The 16,464-nt window shown below is 36.6% G+C and overlaps 1 protein-coding gene across 1 annotated transcript in view; it reads left to right on the forward strand.

Annotated features, from left to right (window-relative positions):
* Positions 1–607: 607 nt before the first annotated feature.
* LOC134538041 (pancreatic lipase-related protein 2-like) overlaps positions 608–16,464 on the forward strand; it is a 58,223-nt gene continuing 42,366 nt past the window's right edge. Inside the window, exon 1 of the mRNA XM_063379014.1 lies at positions 608–759. Within this exon, the coding sequence (XP_063235084.1) occupies positions 711–759 (49 nt within the window). The 5' untranslated portion in view covers positions 608–710. The remainder of the gene's footprint in view (positions 760–16,464) is intronic.

Consider the following 16,464-nt stretch of genomic DNA (forward strand, 5'->3'; position numbering starts at 1 on the left):
TTTATACCCTTTGTTTTTACTCGTAGAGTGAACTTAATTTGTGTGTGAATGCAGTAAAAAGCAAACCATCATTGTCAGTGATTTAAGTTGCACAGAATGTCGACTTTAATGCATGCTATGATTCTCATGGTATTAAAATAATATTGATTTTGAGCGGACGAGACCCTCAGTTGGTTTGATTCTTGTCTAAAACAAAATTTAGTACCGTACTAAAAATTATTATTTTTTCTGCCAGCAGTATATTCAATAATTAGATACAAAAACTTCTTAAATAGCACCAATTTTCACCTAGAAATCCAAATTTTCCCCCTCTTTATTTTTGAAACCGGTGTTCCTTCATAAAAAAAACCAACTTCAAACACCCCCCCCCCCCCCCCCCCCAGAAAAAATCACTGGTTAGTATCTACTAAAAGATTCGCTCCCATTTATTTCGAACTGACAAAGTGAACCTGTTGAAGAAAAGCAAGACAAATACTGTATAGCACATGTCATTTTGAACTCGGATGATCTTTATCGAAAGATAGCCTTGTAGTCGTAGAAGATAACTTTTAACGAAACATGTGTAGGTTGCTCGATAAATCACGCGCTGGCAATGTTTATTCTTTGTCTGATACGACGCACCCAGGTGCTTCGTGACTAACTATTTAAAACTGCGGGCGGACACGATTTTAAGAAGAGGAATCACCAGGACAAAGCATTCGACGAGGGTCATGATGTTAAAGAACCTATTGTTTTGCGTCTTTGCGGCTCTTTCCGCAGGTGAGTTTATGAAAATACACCAGAACTCCAATAAAGGGAAAATTCGTGATTTTTGTGTAACAAGTCTGCCCGCTAAAGTCACACTAATTAAGTTGATGGCAGATGTAGGTAGTATTAAGGCCGTGTACGAATTCGCCTGAAGTATGTACTTACACGTTCTTTCCTCGGAAGGGACATCACAAGAGCTGTTAGAACTGAAAGTGAAGTATGCATGTATGCGAGTAAACAAATTTGTGTACTTACTTCTTACTTCTATATATATATATATATATATATATATATATATATATAACTTCTATTTAAAGAAACGTGTGACGCCACCCTTAAGAAAAATTTTGTAGGTTATATTTGATATACCATTTTAGTTAGCGCTGTGCCGAAACGAATCGGCAGAAGCCGATTATTCCGAATTTAGCTATCGCCGTTTCTGCCGATTCACGATACGCTTGTTAACTTTTGGCTGGTATTATTTAAAAAATGAAAGTGCCCGTCATAACCTAAAAATTCATTATTACCTTTTTCACTTTTCGTTCTACTACATATATTTTAAACATCATTTCTTAGCTACGTTTGGCAGTTGTACATATAAAATTAAACATCCTATATTTTAATAAAGTTCTTGAATCTAATACATCGTAAATGAAAATATTGTTACTCGCGGGTTTTAAACAAATAATTTCGAAAATATAAAATTTAAATAAATACCAATACTTAAAAGTATAAGTGTTTTATTAACACTAAAATTCTAAGACGTCCTGTCCTAGGGTAACTCAGCATAACTATTCACATCTTTACACAACAAAGGGGAAAACGTAAATTAAATTACATTCTCAAAAATGTAACAGTAGGTACTGCTTCCACCGAGATTTTTAATGTACCTATTCAGATCGTCGTTTTCGTCGTCCTTTACAAGACGGTACTGACGAAAGTTTCAATACTAAAACTCAGGGCTGAACTTATTTAAAAATAACTTAATACCAATTCAAAAATTACTTACATTTATTTTGAAAGAGATAAAACAACTTAACAGAAACAAGTATTTCCGTTACAAATAGAATGTCTACATAAATTACAGTTAAAAATAAGAATTGGCTCCAGTAGTATATGAATGTATTTCCGGGGACAGGGTCCAGGGGGCGGAGCCGAGAGCCGAGCCACATCTCTGACGTCACGTCCATCTCTGACGTCACGGCGGCCATCTTAGATGAGCATAACGGGACACAGAGTAACGGGACACAGCGTAACGGGACATAACGTAACGGGACAAACCATAACGGGAAAAGTAGATCACGGCGGCCATATTGGATCCGCCATTTTGGATGACGTCATTGTGTTCTAGAAAATTCCGGCATTGTGTTGTTTGCCATATTGGATCCTATTAATGTTGCAATTTTCGTTATGGTCGCCATCTTGAAATTTGGACGCCATCTTGAAAATCTTTAATTATTATCCGATTTTAATGAAACAAATTCCAAAATTCATCAAAAAATTACTTTTTCGAATTATGAATGATTATATCGATCACCGTCCTCGGTTCGAACCCAGTGAGTGCAAAAAAACTAAAAATGACGACAGGCTCCTTCCTCAATGGTGGATGCAGGCAGACTGACTCCTACCAATTTTTTTCAAAGCATATATATCGTCACCTAGTATGATGTCAGGTCCGCCATCTTGAAAATCCGTAATTTTAATGCTAGAGATTCGGGAAAAAATTTAAAAATCATTAAATAAATTAAAAATAAATATAATGATTGATTATATCGATTCCCGTCCTTGGATCGAAACCGGTGAGGGCAAAAAAAAAACACATCAGATCCTTCCTCTACAGAAGCCACCTACAGATCGATCTACCGTCACCAATACCAAGGTTCATATATCGACAGTTGATATGATGTCATGTCCAACATCTTGTTTTCATACACTGGATACCATCATCTTGTTTTCGTCTGCTAGAGTGTGCTGATACCATGTTAGTATAATTATCTGGACACCACACCTTTGACCTTGACCTTTAAATTTGACCTTGACCTTGAACTTTGACCTTGACCTTGAAATTTGACCTTGACCTTGACCTTTGACTTTGACCTTGAACTTGGACCTTGACCTTGAAACTTTACCTTGACCTTAAACTTTGATCTTGACCTTGAAATTTGACCTTAAACTTTGATCTTGACCTTGAAATTTGACCTTGAACTTTGACCTTGACCTTGAAATTTGATCTTGAACTTGACATTGAAATTTTCCCTTGACCTTGAACTTGACCTTTCCCTTGATCTTTAACCTTGACCCAGAAATTTTTATCTTAACCTTGAAATTTGACCTTGAACTTTGACCTTGACCTTGAACTTTGACCTTGACCTTGAAATTTGACCTTGACCTTGAAATTTGACCTTGACCTTGAACTTTGACCTTGACCTTGAACTTTAACTTTGTCCTTGAAATTTGACTTTGTCCTTGTCGACCATCATGGATCCGACAATTTATGTTCAGTACATGCTACCAAGAGCTACCACCTGCTGGAGTACACTCGTATTATAGAGTACATTTCCATCTGGATAATTTTATTCTAACCCGCTACAGTGCAGTAATAATTTATTACCGAGGAGCCCCCCGCCATCTTGAAATTCGGCCGCCATCTTGGAAATCCGTAATTATTTAGCAAGGAATTCGGGAAAAGTTCCAAAATTCTTGAAATAAATCAGATATTAATTACATATCGATTCGATCCGCTCCAGTCCCTGGTTAGATCCTCGATCGATGCAATAATGTTTAATTTTATGAAATAAAATAATAATTTCAATAAACCATGTTCAACATTCTTAAAGAGACTTTAAATCCTCTACTACCATCACCCTACCAGACATCAAGACCACCATATGGGAAATTCGTAATTGTAATGCTAGGGATTCGGGAAAAAGTTTAAAATTCATTAAATACATTTGTAATCTATATACCGATTGATTAGATCGACTAAGGACCTTGGTTCGATCCCTGGTCGATACAAAACAACTTTAATTTTAAAAAAGTACCAGAAAAGTGTAAGGTTCGAGAAATAAAACACCACAAAGTCTTTTACAAACATAGAATTTATTACACAATTTCTATCCTACTACAGAATCACTTGCGATAGCCAGCAATCTCATAAACATTTAGCCCTGCATAGACGTGCAACGACTACTTCTTAGCTCCAACAGCTCCAAATGCTCCAAATGGCTCCAACAGCTCTAAATGGTCCCAAAAGCTCCAACTGCCTTTTCTTTCAACAGCTCCAATGATATTGGGCTACATTGCTACGAGTCTAAGAGACTTCGTGGCTACAAGGCTACGAGTCTAAAAGGATCTAGCTGGTTCCGAGTTATATATGGCTGCGAGACTGCATGACTAAAAGACCGCATGGCTACGAAACTACATGGCTATGAAGCTACATGGATACAAGTCTACTCGGCTCCAACACGAAATGTACGCAATGTACGTGCAATACATACAATTTACACACAATAAATGTAATGATTACACAGTACACACAGAAAACGGAACGTACACACAGTACACACACAGGAAACGGAACGTACACACAGTACACACAGGAAACGGAACCTACACACAGGAAACGGAACGTACACACAGTACACACAGGAAACGTAATGATCACACATACAGTAGCGGAAACACACACACACACAGGCTTAATTGTAAATCAGAATACAAGAAATAAAAACATTAAATTTTTACTTTCAATATTTTATTACTTCTCAACATTACACAAATACAAGTAAAAGAAGCCATTATTGTATGTAGCCAGCTTTCCTCAGTTCTTTCAGTATGAAGGATATTTCTTTGATGCACGGATAGTTTCCTGCACAAAGCGAGCCATGTAGAAGTCTTAGCCGGTCAACCAATATGTTTGGATCTTTCCATGATGTGTAATCAATCTCTTCTACCACCATCTTACTTGCTTATTTATTATAAATACTTTTAATATCACAATCGTCCCAGTGATCATAATAAGCATTATCAGATTTATTTATTATAACACGACGTTTCCATCGTTTCGGTCTCAGGACATCGCCACATTCTTCGATCTTGTCAGCTCTAGGTGCTTCATCACAGTCTATGCCTTTGTCAACAGCCTCAGAGTCACTGTAACAATCACTGTAGAAGACATCCTCTTCACCCAGATTACCGTATGAATTCGCTATCGATGATGTCGAAGTGTCTTCATCGTCTTCATGCTTCCTTTTTAGGAGTCCATCATTTTTACAAAGAATGGAGGATCTACTGAATATAGGCTTGAATGTATTCTCACTTTTCACGGTGTTGATACTTCCATTAGTTTCAGTCTTCCCGAAGCCATTAGCATCCTTCAATTTATGTTCTTCCTCACGATCGGGTGAGCTAATACCATCACGCTCAGGACAAGGAAAATTATTGACGTAATGCAGATCACTCTTCTTTAGTCTAGTGCAGGGGTCGGCAACCTTTCGAGTCGGAAGAGCCAAAAATTACAATTTACAAAATTTCAAAGTTTTTAAAGAGCCACAAAATTTTTTCATGCCAACAATAAATAGTACTTGCATAAATAAAGTTTTTTGATAAAAAACGAATCTATTTATTCATAAGAAAAATTTATTCGTATATAAGTAGTGTTTTTTTACAACAAATTAGATAATATTTATGGTCTTATTATATAATCACTTATTATATAATAAAAAATTAACACAATTAAACACTTACTTACAGCACTAACTTGTACTTCAATAACAATTTATTGCGCAAACACATTCAATGGGAGCGTTGGCTTTGCATGGTTTTAGAAAGTTTGGATAAATTTGGCTCATAACTTGTTGTTTTAAGTTTCAAACACGACTCTAAACTTTCATTTGTTAGTTGGCTTCTTACTTTACTTTTAATTATATTCATGCAAGAGAACGTTTGCTCGCACGAATATGTCGATCCGAAGATAGTCAGCACTCCAAATGCCAACTTCTTCACCTCACTGTAGCAATCAGGAAGACTATTCCATGCGTCGAATATAAATAAGTGCCTCAACTCGCGGCATTTCTTTTAAAGCTGTCCACTTTTGTTGTGTTACGTACATACATTTCTGGACCTCCAACTCTTCCAACTTGCTTTTCAACTCTGTAAATTTTCCACTCCACAAAGCTTTACTTTTTAAATCGATCAATTGCATTTCTAGAGATCCAGTATCAACTCCAAATGGATCAATGTGGATTTCATTACCATTTGTGTTGAGAGGATTTACTATGAATGCTAGAGTGGTTTAGTTGGTTTTGAATGGTTGAAATCTGTCAGCAAATTCATCTTTAATTTTTTTTATAACTGTGCTGAAGTATTTCGTGTCAACAGTTGCACTGGTTTTCTCGTGATATTTATTTAGAAATTGAAAATGAAGTAATTTACCGCTCTGAATATCTTCTGCAAAAATAATTAATTTTTCTTCGAAACTAACCAATTCTTCTACCAAAACATAGGCTAGGTTTCCCTTTTCTTGCAGTTTTAGATTCAGCTCATTTAATTTCGCTGTGATATCCACCATAAAGTAAAATTTTTGCAACCATTTGCCGTCCTCTAATTCAGGGTGATTAATGCCTTTTTCATCGAGGAATGTATTTATTTCATTCAAGCACAAAGCAAAACGTTTCAGCACCTTACCTCTGGAAAGCCATCGCAATTTATTGTGAAGAAGGAGGTCGGAATACTGAGTCTCCATTTCGTTTAAGAATTCTTTAAACTGACGATGGTAGAGTGCTTTTGACAAGATACTGTTAACAATCTTGATTACCAAATTCATGACCTCAATTATTTCGTCCAGAAATGTTTGGGCACAAAGTGCTTATTGGTGTATTATGCAGTGAAACGTAAGAATTTCGTGGTTTATTTTGCTCTGAAGAATCGTTGTTGTCCCTTTATTTTTCCCTGACATCCTTCTGGCTCCATCTGTTGCTATTGAAACGATTTTATTTAAATCGATCTTATTATCTTCGAGGCATTTTATCACGGCATTCGCTATATCTTCCCCTCTAGTTTGTCCCGAGAGTGGTAGCAATCCTAGAAGTTCTTCTTTTGGACCTTGGGAAGACATATACCTAACAAAAAGGGCAATTTGTGCCGTGTCTTTTATGTCGCAAGACTCATCTATAGCAAGTGATAAGGCAGAAGCCAGTTGAAGGTCTTCCTCCTGCAAATATGTTACATTTGAAGACATTTTTGCTATTCTGTCTTGTACGGTTTTAGCGGATAGTGGCAAATCTTTAATTTTTTCAAGATTTCTGGTTTGTTTTTGAAATCACGAAACAGTTCTTCAGATGCACGAATGAAGCAATCTTTGATACACTCACCATCTGTGAATGGTTTGCATTTTTTTGCGATTTCTAGTGATACCGCGAAGCTTGCCAGATTAACATTACTTGTAGATTGCGTCCAGTTACTTAACATGGAACTTGATTGCTGTTTTTTTTTATGGAGATCATCGACAGTTTTTTTTCGTTCTTCACCAGCTGGATATTTACTAGCAAACTGAGTATGTTTTGTAGTGAAGTGTCTCTCTAAATTTGATTTCTTATTATGTGCGAGTTTTTCGTGACAAATGAGACAGGTCGGAAGGCCATCTGAGAGTTGCATATGAAAGCGAACGATTCCGTCCAATCCCAATTGAATTCTTGATACTCTTCTTCAGTTCTTCTCTTTATTTTTTTGTAGATGCCATGCTTGCGGTGAAGCTGTAATAAAGAATTTTTAAAATTATTATTTAGGTATCCAAAACAGCAGATGACAAGTTTTGCAATTATTTACTATTTTAATAAAAACACTTTCGCGGTAATATCAAAAAGTGTACTTTGTTTCTTTTTGGACACTTCTTATTGACTTAAAAAATGGAATTAGGTATCTTATTTAAAAAATATGTAATATATGTATAAATATAATACTTATTATGTTACCTAGCTTTACTTCGGTTTTATTATTATTATATATGTACATACATACCTCTGAGAAGATAATTCGCTTGGAACTCTTCTACTTGAAAAAACAAACTATACGTCACAGCCAAATCACTGGTGATGACGCCAAACTGTCTTGCGTCGAAACGAATTAAATTCTAGATAGAAACATCCGACGACGGCGTCATTCGAGAGCGTCCGACGGACCACAGAACAAGGAAGTGCGACTGATATGTTGGAAACTGAAACCATGTTTGCACGTCAAGTGGCGCTATCTGTTGGGTGGGCCCGTAAGTACTAGTAAAACGAAAACCTTGGGGGGTGGAGAGCTTTAAAATGATAATTTAACTGCTTGATTACATATTGTTTAGTAAAATATAACAAGCGTGGAAAAAAAACCAGGCTTACTACTGATTTGTAATAAAAAAGTATTTTCTGTATAAATGACCTGGTGATGCAGTATTCCTGGTACGGAACTAAAGAGCCGCAGCTTCACATCCAAAGAGCCGCATGTGGCTCGCGAGCCGCAGGTTGCCGACCCCTGGTCTAGTGGATCCTTTGGTGTTCTCTATGCCGTAAGTAGTCTTGACTTTACATGTTCTACCATGTCTTTTTAAGCTGTCAATTCGTGTTAACAACCTGCTACAACGATTACAGCTTAACATGCTGCGTAGTGGGTTTCTAGCACAATCATTCTTCTCATGACAAAATCCTTGCCACAGTATCTGCAGCGGCTTCCTTCCGATTCAGCTGCAGATAACAAACCATGATCCATGGTAGCTTCTGTGACTAATGTTAGATACAAACTGTCAGTTTTCTCCAATTGGAACCATTTCTTAAATATAATTTTTTAAATATTTCATCAGCGAGAGTTAAGTCATCTAATGCAAAGAAAATTGATGCAAGTAGTTCTGGCTGTCATCAACAGATGTCGCCACGTGTTGCTTGCAGGTAAATAATATCTATTTCATTAATGCGGGATGCGGAATGCTCACTCTCGATCGCAAAGGAAGATTGGCTTCGCTAGACTCCAAGGAGAAGGAAGTTCATCCTTCCTGTTAGTGCTTCTTAGATTTCTCAGAGATTATTCATATTCGACTGAGTAATGAATTTTTTTTTTTAAATTTCCACCTGATAAAAATATTACAAGTGTTGATTAAATAGCAGAAGTTCACTAATTAAATGCAACCTTGAATAAAAATGTCATGCCTCATTAAGTAAAAAAAAAACCTTCATGCAGAGAACAATTTATCATCAGTAACCAGAAGCACTCGGAGAAAAACAATCAGATGTCTAGTCGGGAATAATCAGAAGCACCCAGAGAAAACCATCAAAATTTTGTCAAGAATAATCAGGAGCACACGGAAAAAACCACCATAATATTGACAAGAATAATCTGAAGCACACGGAGAAAACCGCCACAAGTTTTCTTTGATATCATAAAATACAAAAAAATTAATAAAAAATTAAAAATAAAAACGGAAAAAAATTTAAACATTCTTTTGGCTTGTGAACTTCTCTTTGATGTGCAAAGTTAGAGTTCTAGCACAAGCCAGAATGTTTGAATTTTTTTCCGTTTTTATTTTTAATTTTTTATTATTTTTTTTGTATTTTATGATATCAAAGAAAACTTGTGGCGGTTTTCTCCGTGTGCTTCCGATTATTCTTGTCAATATTATGGTGGTTTTTTCCGTGTGCTCCTGATTATTCTTGACAATATTTTGATGGTTTTCTCTGGGTGCTTCTGATTATTCCCGACTAGACATCTGATGGTTTTCTCCGAGTGCTTCTGGTTACTGATGATAAATTGATCTCTGCATGAAGGTTTTTTTTACTTAATGAGGCATGACATTTTTATTCAAGGTTGCATTTAATTAGTAAACTTCTGCTATTTAATCAACACTTGTAATATTTTTATCAGGTGGAAATTTAAAAAAAAAATCATTACTCAGTCGAATAATAATAATCTCTGAGAAATCTAAGAAGCACTAACAGGAAGGATGAACTTCCTTCTCCTTGGAGTCTAGCGAAGCCAATCTTCCTTTGCGATCGATAGTGAGCATTCCGCATCCCGCATTAATGAAATAGATATTATTTACCTGCAAGCAACACGTGGCGACATCTGTTGATGACAGCCAGAACTACTTGCATCAATTTGCTTTGCATTAGATGACTTAACTCTCGCTGATGAAATATTTAAAAAATTATATTTAAGAAATGGTTCCAATTGGAGAAAACTGACAGTTTGTATCTAACATTAGTCACAGAAGCTACCATGGATCATGGTTTGTTATCTGCAGCTGAATCGGAAGGAAGCCGCTGTAGATACTGTGGCAAGGATTTTGTCATGAGAAGAATGATTGTGCTAGAAACCCACTACGCAGCATGTTAAGCTGTAATCGTTGTAGCAGGTTGTTAACACGAATTGACAGCTTAAAAAGACATGGTAGAACATGTAAAGTCAAGACTACATACGGCATAGAGGACACCGATGGATCCACTAGACTAAAGAAAAGTGATCTGCATTACGTCAATAATTTTCCTTGTCCTGAGCGTGATGGTAGGGTAGGGTGGGGTTATTTGAATCAAGGGGCTATTCGGATCAAAATAAGCTTATGGCCTGCTGGGCCTAGATCCTGATGCACCAGCAACGTCACATTCGAGCTTGCGTTTTAGAAGGAATATGTTGAGATATGTTCTGAGGAATTATTTTTATTGCGCTATTTAGAAGCCTTCTAAACTGCATTTGAATCTGTACAGGTAAGTGGTACTTTCCCTTGTTTTATACTGATGTAATTTTCTCTATGCAGAATATAAGGTCTGACGTAAAAATAAGTATTTCCTCAAAGTTTCTCTTTTCAGTGGTTACAGCGCCATTCTTTCCACACATGCTTAAGATACAACTTGCGCGATCTGTTGATTTTTGGAGGAACTACTAGCCCTTTTCGAAGAGTTATTACATGGGGCTATTTGAATCATTTTTAGAGGGGCTATTTGGATCAGCGTTGTTCGGACGTGGCACGACATATTTATCGAGTTTGCGCTGCAGTTTGTTATCTTTCGTGGAAGAATGAGTTTAAGCAGTTTACAGATAGCCACTGTGGCTCTACAAATTTTATACATTTCTTCGAAAACATTACCTACATCGTGAACTGCGCTGAGTGAAGTGTGTCTATCAGTGTTTTGTGTGTTTTTAATAATGCTGTTTTGACCTAGGATTACGTGAATAAATTTTTGGATGTGTGTAATATCCCAATACACACATTTAGGTTAAAATAATTCCAACAAAATTCAGAGCTATTTGTAAAAAATGAATGTGGGGTAAAAAGGTTTTTAATTTTTAAATGGGTTTAGTTTATACGTGCAAGTCATTAAATTAGTTGTGTTTGCTTTTACCATGCTATAATTTAATGTGCGATACTTTTGGACTCGTTAATAGCAATTGAAAAACAATATTCAGAGCATTTATCAAAGAATAAAGTGATTAATTAAAAACTCTTTTAAAAAATGCAAATTTGTTCTTCCAGTTTTAACTTGCAAGCATGGCTTTACTAGAACTGGTATGGATACTCGCATTGACCCTACCTACAAACGCTGTCAAATTTGCCTCCTTATTAAATGATTTAGTTTCTGGTAATAACCATAAGTGCCAATAGTGTCCAGACTTGCTTTTCTAAGACTGTATGCTGACCTGTAACATAATATTACCAAAAGCTGGAAAAAATTGTGTTTTCCAATTTTTTTCAGATGGTGAGAAAATATAAATCGAAGGATGTGTATTTGAAGTGGAAAGAAGAAGATATGAATCAGGCCGTAGCAAGCACACTACAAGGACATCTGAGTTTACGTGCAGCATCTGATCATTTCAATGTTCCATTCACCACACTTCAGCGACGAGTTTCACATGGTAAGGACAAAGCTGCCAGGGGCGAAGAAATTACCCACATCAGACCCAAGGCTATTAGACATCCAACTATTCTTTCAGATGCACAAGAAAGGGATCTTGTAGAGAGATTGAAATCTTTGAATAATCGTGGTTTTGGCCTCACCCCAATCTATGTGCGCAAAGCAGTTTTCCAATTTTCAAAAATTAATAATATTACTGTTCCTTGGAGTGACGAAGTGAAAATGGCCGGTAAAGACTGGTTTATGGGATTCATGAGTCGCCACAAAGATAGCATTGCCCTAAGAAAACCTGAAGGTCTATCAAAAGCACGAGCAATGGGAATGAATAAGCAGGCAGTTGTCAAATTTTATGAATTGTTGAAAGAAGTTCAAACCAGTAATGGGTTTCAGGCCCAGCCTCAATAAATTTATAATATTGATGAAAGTGGTTTCCCTATGAACAACAAACCAGCTAAAATAATCAGTGAAAAGGGCAAAAGAGAAGTAACTTCACTAACAAGTTTGGAAAGAGGCGAGAATGTTACTGTGGTTGCATGCTGTAGTGCCAGCGGGGCTTTCATTCCTCCGTTTGTAATCTTTAAAGGACAAAGGATGCGTGAAGAATACAAACAAGGCTTTCCACCATGTACCTAGGTTACTATGTCTGAATCAGGGTACATAAATGAAGATCTGTTCATCGCCTGGCTTGAACATTTTGAAAACAATCGTGTCAAAGGAAAATGTTTGCTTATTCTATATGGCCACATCTCCCACCATTCGATCGGGTGTCTAAATTTTTGCACAGAACATCAAATTGAGCTTCTTTGCCTACCACCTCACACCACTCATATACTACAACCACTCGACAGAACTTTCTTAAAGACTTTGAAGACATTTTATCACCAAGAAACTACTTCCTTCATTCACACCAATCCACAGCATCGATTACCAAATTTGTTTTTGGTGGTATTTTTAATGATGCCTGGAGGAAGGTTGCCACTGTAGGCTATGCAGTTAAAGGATTTGAGTGCACTGGACTGTATCCTTACAATCCTAACAGAATACCTGACCACAAGTTCCTATCTTCAGAAACTTTTGGCCCTGAAAAAATGAAACTCCTTCATCCTCCAATCCAGGACCTTCAAATGAAACACTCATTCCTTCCAGTACAAACGTACAATCTCACCAACTGACTTGCTCTGAAATCAAATTTTCAGAAATTTTGCCATCTCCAGTTAAAATGGCGCCAAAGAAGAGAAAAATTAACAACAAAAAGAATACTTGACTTCATCTAACATCACCCGAAAATATGAAGGAAAGGAAGGAAGGAGCAAAGAGAAAACTGTTGTTGGAAGAAAAAATAAATGAAAGAAAATCACGAACATTAGAAGCACCAGCGACATTCCAAGAAAAAATTAAAAAATATGTGAGGAAAATCTGTAATGATTCCAGTGACTCAAGTGATGTCCCATTTTCAGAAGACGAAGAAAACACACCATGTGGTTTCTGTGGAGTCCGGTATTATGACACCAAATCTCAGAAGAAAGGAGAGTGGGTACAATGTCAAGAGTGCAACATTTGGTATCATGAACACTGCGTAGGAGCTAGGGGACAAAAACAATTTAAGTGTGGAAAATGTGATTAAAGTACACATAAAAAATTCATAATTGTATGATCAATAGTGTTTAAATCCATTTTGACAGTTGTATTAATATTTAAATTTCATTTTAAATTTCTGTAACCATTTATATTTTAATATTATATAATTTTTTAGGGGGAAAATTCGGATCCAATTAGCCCCACTTCCTGATCCGATTTACCCCTCCTTTTCAGAAAAGTGCATTATTTACGTGGCAATCTGTTTTTTGGCGTGTTTAAAGTTATATGGCATTTTTCAAATCTTATATTGTATTTTCTTGTTAAGAACACATAGAAGCACTGTAATTTCAGTGCCTAACTAAAATTAATGAAATAGAAGTCTTGCAATTTGAGTCAAAAGTTGAAATGATTCAAATAGCCCCACCCTACCCTATTAGCTCACCCGATCGAGGAAGAACATAAATTGAAGGATGCTAATGGCTTCGGGAAGACTGAAACTAATGGAAGATTCAACACCGTGAAAAGTGAGAATACATTCAAGCCTATATTCAATATATCCTCCATTCTTTGTAAAAATGATGGACTCCTAAAAAGGAAGCATGAAGACGATGAAGACACTTCGACATCATCGATAGCGAATTCATACGGTAATCTGGGTGAAGAGGATGTCTTCTACAGTGATTGTTACAGTGACTCTGAGGCTGTTGACAAAGGCATAGACTGTGATGAAGCACCTAGAGCTGACAAGATCGAAGAATGTGGCGATGTCCTGAGACCGAAACGATGGAAACGTCGTGTTATAATAAATAAATCTGATAATGCTTATTATGATCACTGGGACGATTATGATATTAAAAGTATTTATAATAAATAAGCAAGTAAGATGGTGGTAGAAGAGATTGATTACACATCATGGAAAGATCCAAACATATTGGTTGACCGGCTAAGACTTCTACATGGCTCGCTTTGTGCAGGAAACTATCCGTGCGTCAAAGAAATATCCTTCATACTCAAAGAACTGAGGAAAGCTGGCTACATACAAAAATGGCTTCTTTTACTTGTATTTGTGTAATGTTGAGAAGTAATAAAATATTGAAAGTAAAAATTTAATGTTTTTATTTCTTGTATTCTGATTTACAATTAAGCCTGTGTGTGTGTGTTTCCGCTACTGTATGTGTGATAATTACGTTTCCTGTGTGTACTGTGTGTACGTTCCGTTTCCTGTGTGTAGGTTCCGTTTCCTGTGTGTACTGTGTGTACATTCCGTTTCCTGTGTGTGTACTGTGTGTACGTTCCGTTTTCTGTGTGTACTGTGTAATCATTACATTTATTGTGTGTAAATTGTATGTACTGCACGTACATTGCGTACATTTCGTGTTGGAGCCGAGTAGACTTGTATCCATGTAGCTTCATAGCCATGTAGTTTCGTAGCCATGCGGTCTTTTAGTCATGCAGTCTCGCAGCCATGTATAACTCAGAACCAGCTAGATCCTTTTAGACTCGTAGCCTTGTAGCCACGAAGTCTCTTAGACTCGTAGCAATGTAGCCCAATATCATTGGAGCTGTTGAAAGAAAAGGCAGTTGGAGCTTTTGGGACCATTTAGAGCTGTTGGAGCCATTTGGAGCATTTGGAGCTGTTGGAGCTAAGAAGTAGTCGTTGCACGTCTATGCAGGGCTAAATGTTTATGAGATTGCTGGCTATCGCAAGTGATTCTGTAGGAGGATAGAAATTGTGTAATAAATATTATGTTTGTAAAAGACTTTGTGGTGTTTTATTTCTCGAACCTTACACTTTTCTGGTACTTTTTTAAAATTAAAGTTGTTTTGTATCGACCAGGGATCAAACCAAGGTCCTTAGTCGATCTAATCAATCGGTATATAAATTACAAATGTATTTAATGAATTTTGAATTTTTTCCCGAATCTCTAGCATTACAATTACGAATTTCCAATATGGTGGTCTTTATGTCTGGTAGGGTGATGGTAGTAGAGGATTAAAAGTCTCTTTAGGAATTTTGAACATGGTTTATTGAAATTATTGATTTTTTATAAAATTAAACATTATTGCATCTATCGAGGATCGAACCAAGGACTGGAGCGGATCGAATCGATATGTTATTAATGAGTGATTTATTTCATGAATTTTGGAACTTTTCTCGAATTCCTAGCTAAATAATTACGGATTTCCAAGATGGCGGCCGAATTTCAAGATGGCGGGGGGCTCCTCGGTAGTAAATGATTACTGCACTGTAGCGGGAAATAATAAAATTATCCAGATGGAAATATACTCTATAATACGAGTACACACACAAGATGGTGTACTCCAGCAGGTGGTAGCTCTTGGTAGCATGTACTGAACATAGAATGTCGGATATATGATGGTCGACAAGGACAAAGTCAAATTTCAAGGTCAAGGTCAAATTTCAAGGTAAAGGTCAAAGTTCAAGGTCAAGGTCAAAGTTCAAGGTAAAGGTAAAATTTCAAGGTCAAGGTCAAACTTCAAGGTCAAATTTCAAGGTCAAGATAAAATTTCAAGGTCAAGGTAAAAGTTCAAGGTCAAGGTCAAATTTCAAAGTCAAGGTCAAGTTTCAAGGTCAAGATATAATTTCTGGGTCAAGGTCAAATTTTAAGGTCAAGGTCAAAGTCAAGGTCAAGGTCAAGTTTCAAGGTCAAGGTCAAATTTCAAGGTCAAGTTCAAAGTTCAAGGTCAAGGTCAAATAACAAGGCCAAGGTAAAAGTTCAAGGTTAAGGTCAAATTTCAATGTCAAGGTCAAAGGTGTGGTGACCAGATAATTATACTAACATGGTATCAGCACACTCTAGCAGACGAAAACAAGATGTGGTCTCCAGCATATGAAGACAAGATGGCGGACATGACATCATATCAGTTGTCGATATATGAACCTTGGTATTGGTGACGGTAGATCGATCTGTAGGTGGCTTCTGTGGAGGAAGGATCTGATGTTTTTTTTGCCCTCACCGGTTTCGAACTAAGGACGGGAATCGATATAATCAATCATTATATTTATTGTCAATTTATTTAATGATTTTTAAATTTTTTCCCGAATCTCTAGCATTAAAATTACGGATTTTCAAGATGACGGACCTGACGTCATACTAGGTGACGATATATATGCTTTGAAAAAATTGGTAGGAGTCAGTCTGCCTGCATCCACCATTGAGGAAGGAGCCTGTCGTCATTTTTAGTTTTTTTTTTGCACTCACCGGGTTCGAACCGAGGACGGTGATCGATATAATCAATC

This window comes from Bacillus rossius, chromosome 13 (genome assembly GCF_032445375.1).
Source record: "Bacillus rossius redtenbacheri isolate Brsri chromosome 13, Brsri_v3, whole genome shotgun sequence".
Taxonomy (NCBI): domain Eukaryota; kingdom Metazoa; phylum Arthropoda; class Insecta; order Phasmatodea; family Bacillidae; genus Bacillus; species Bacillus rossius.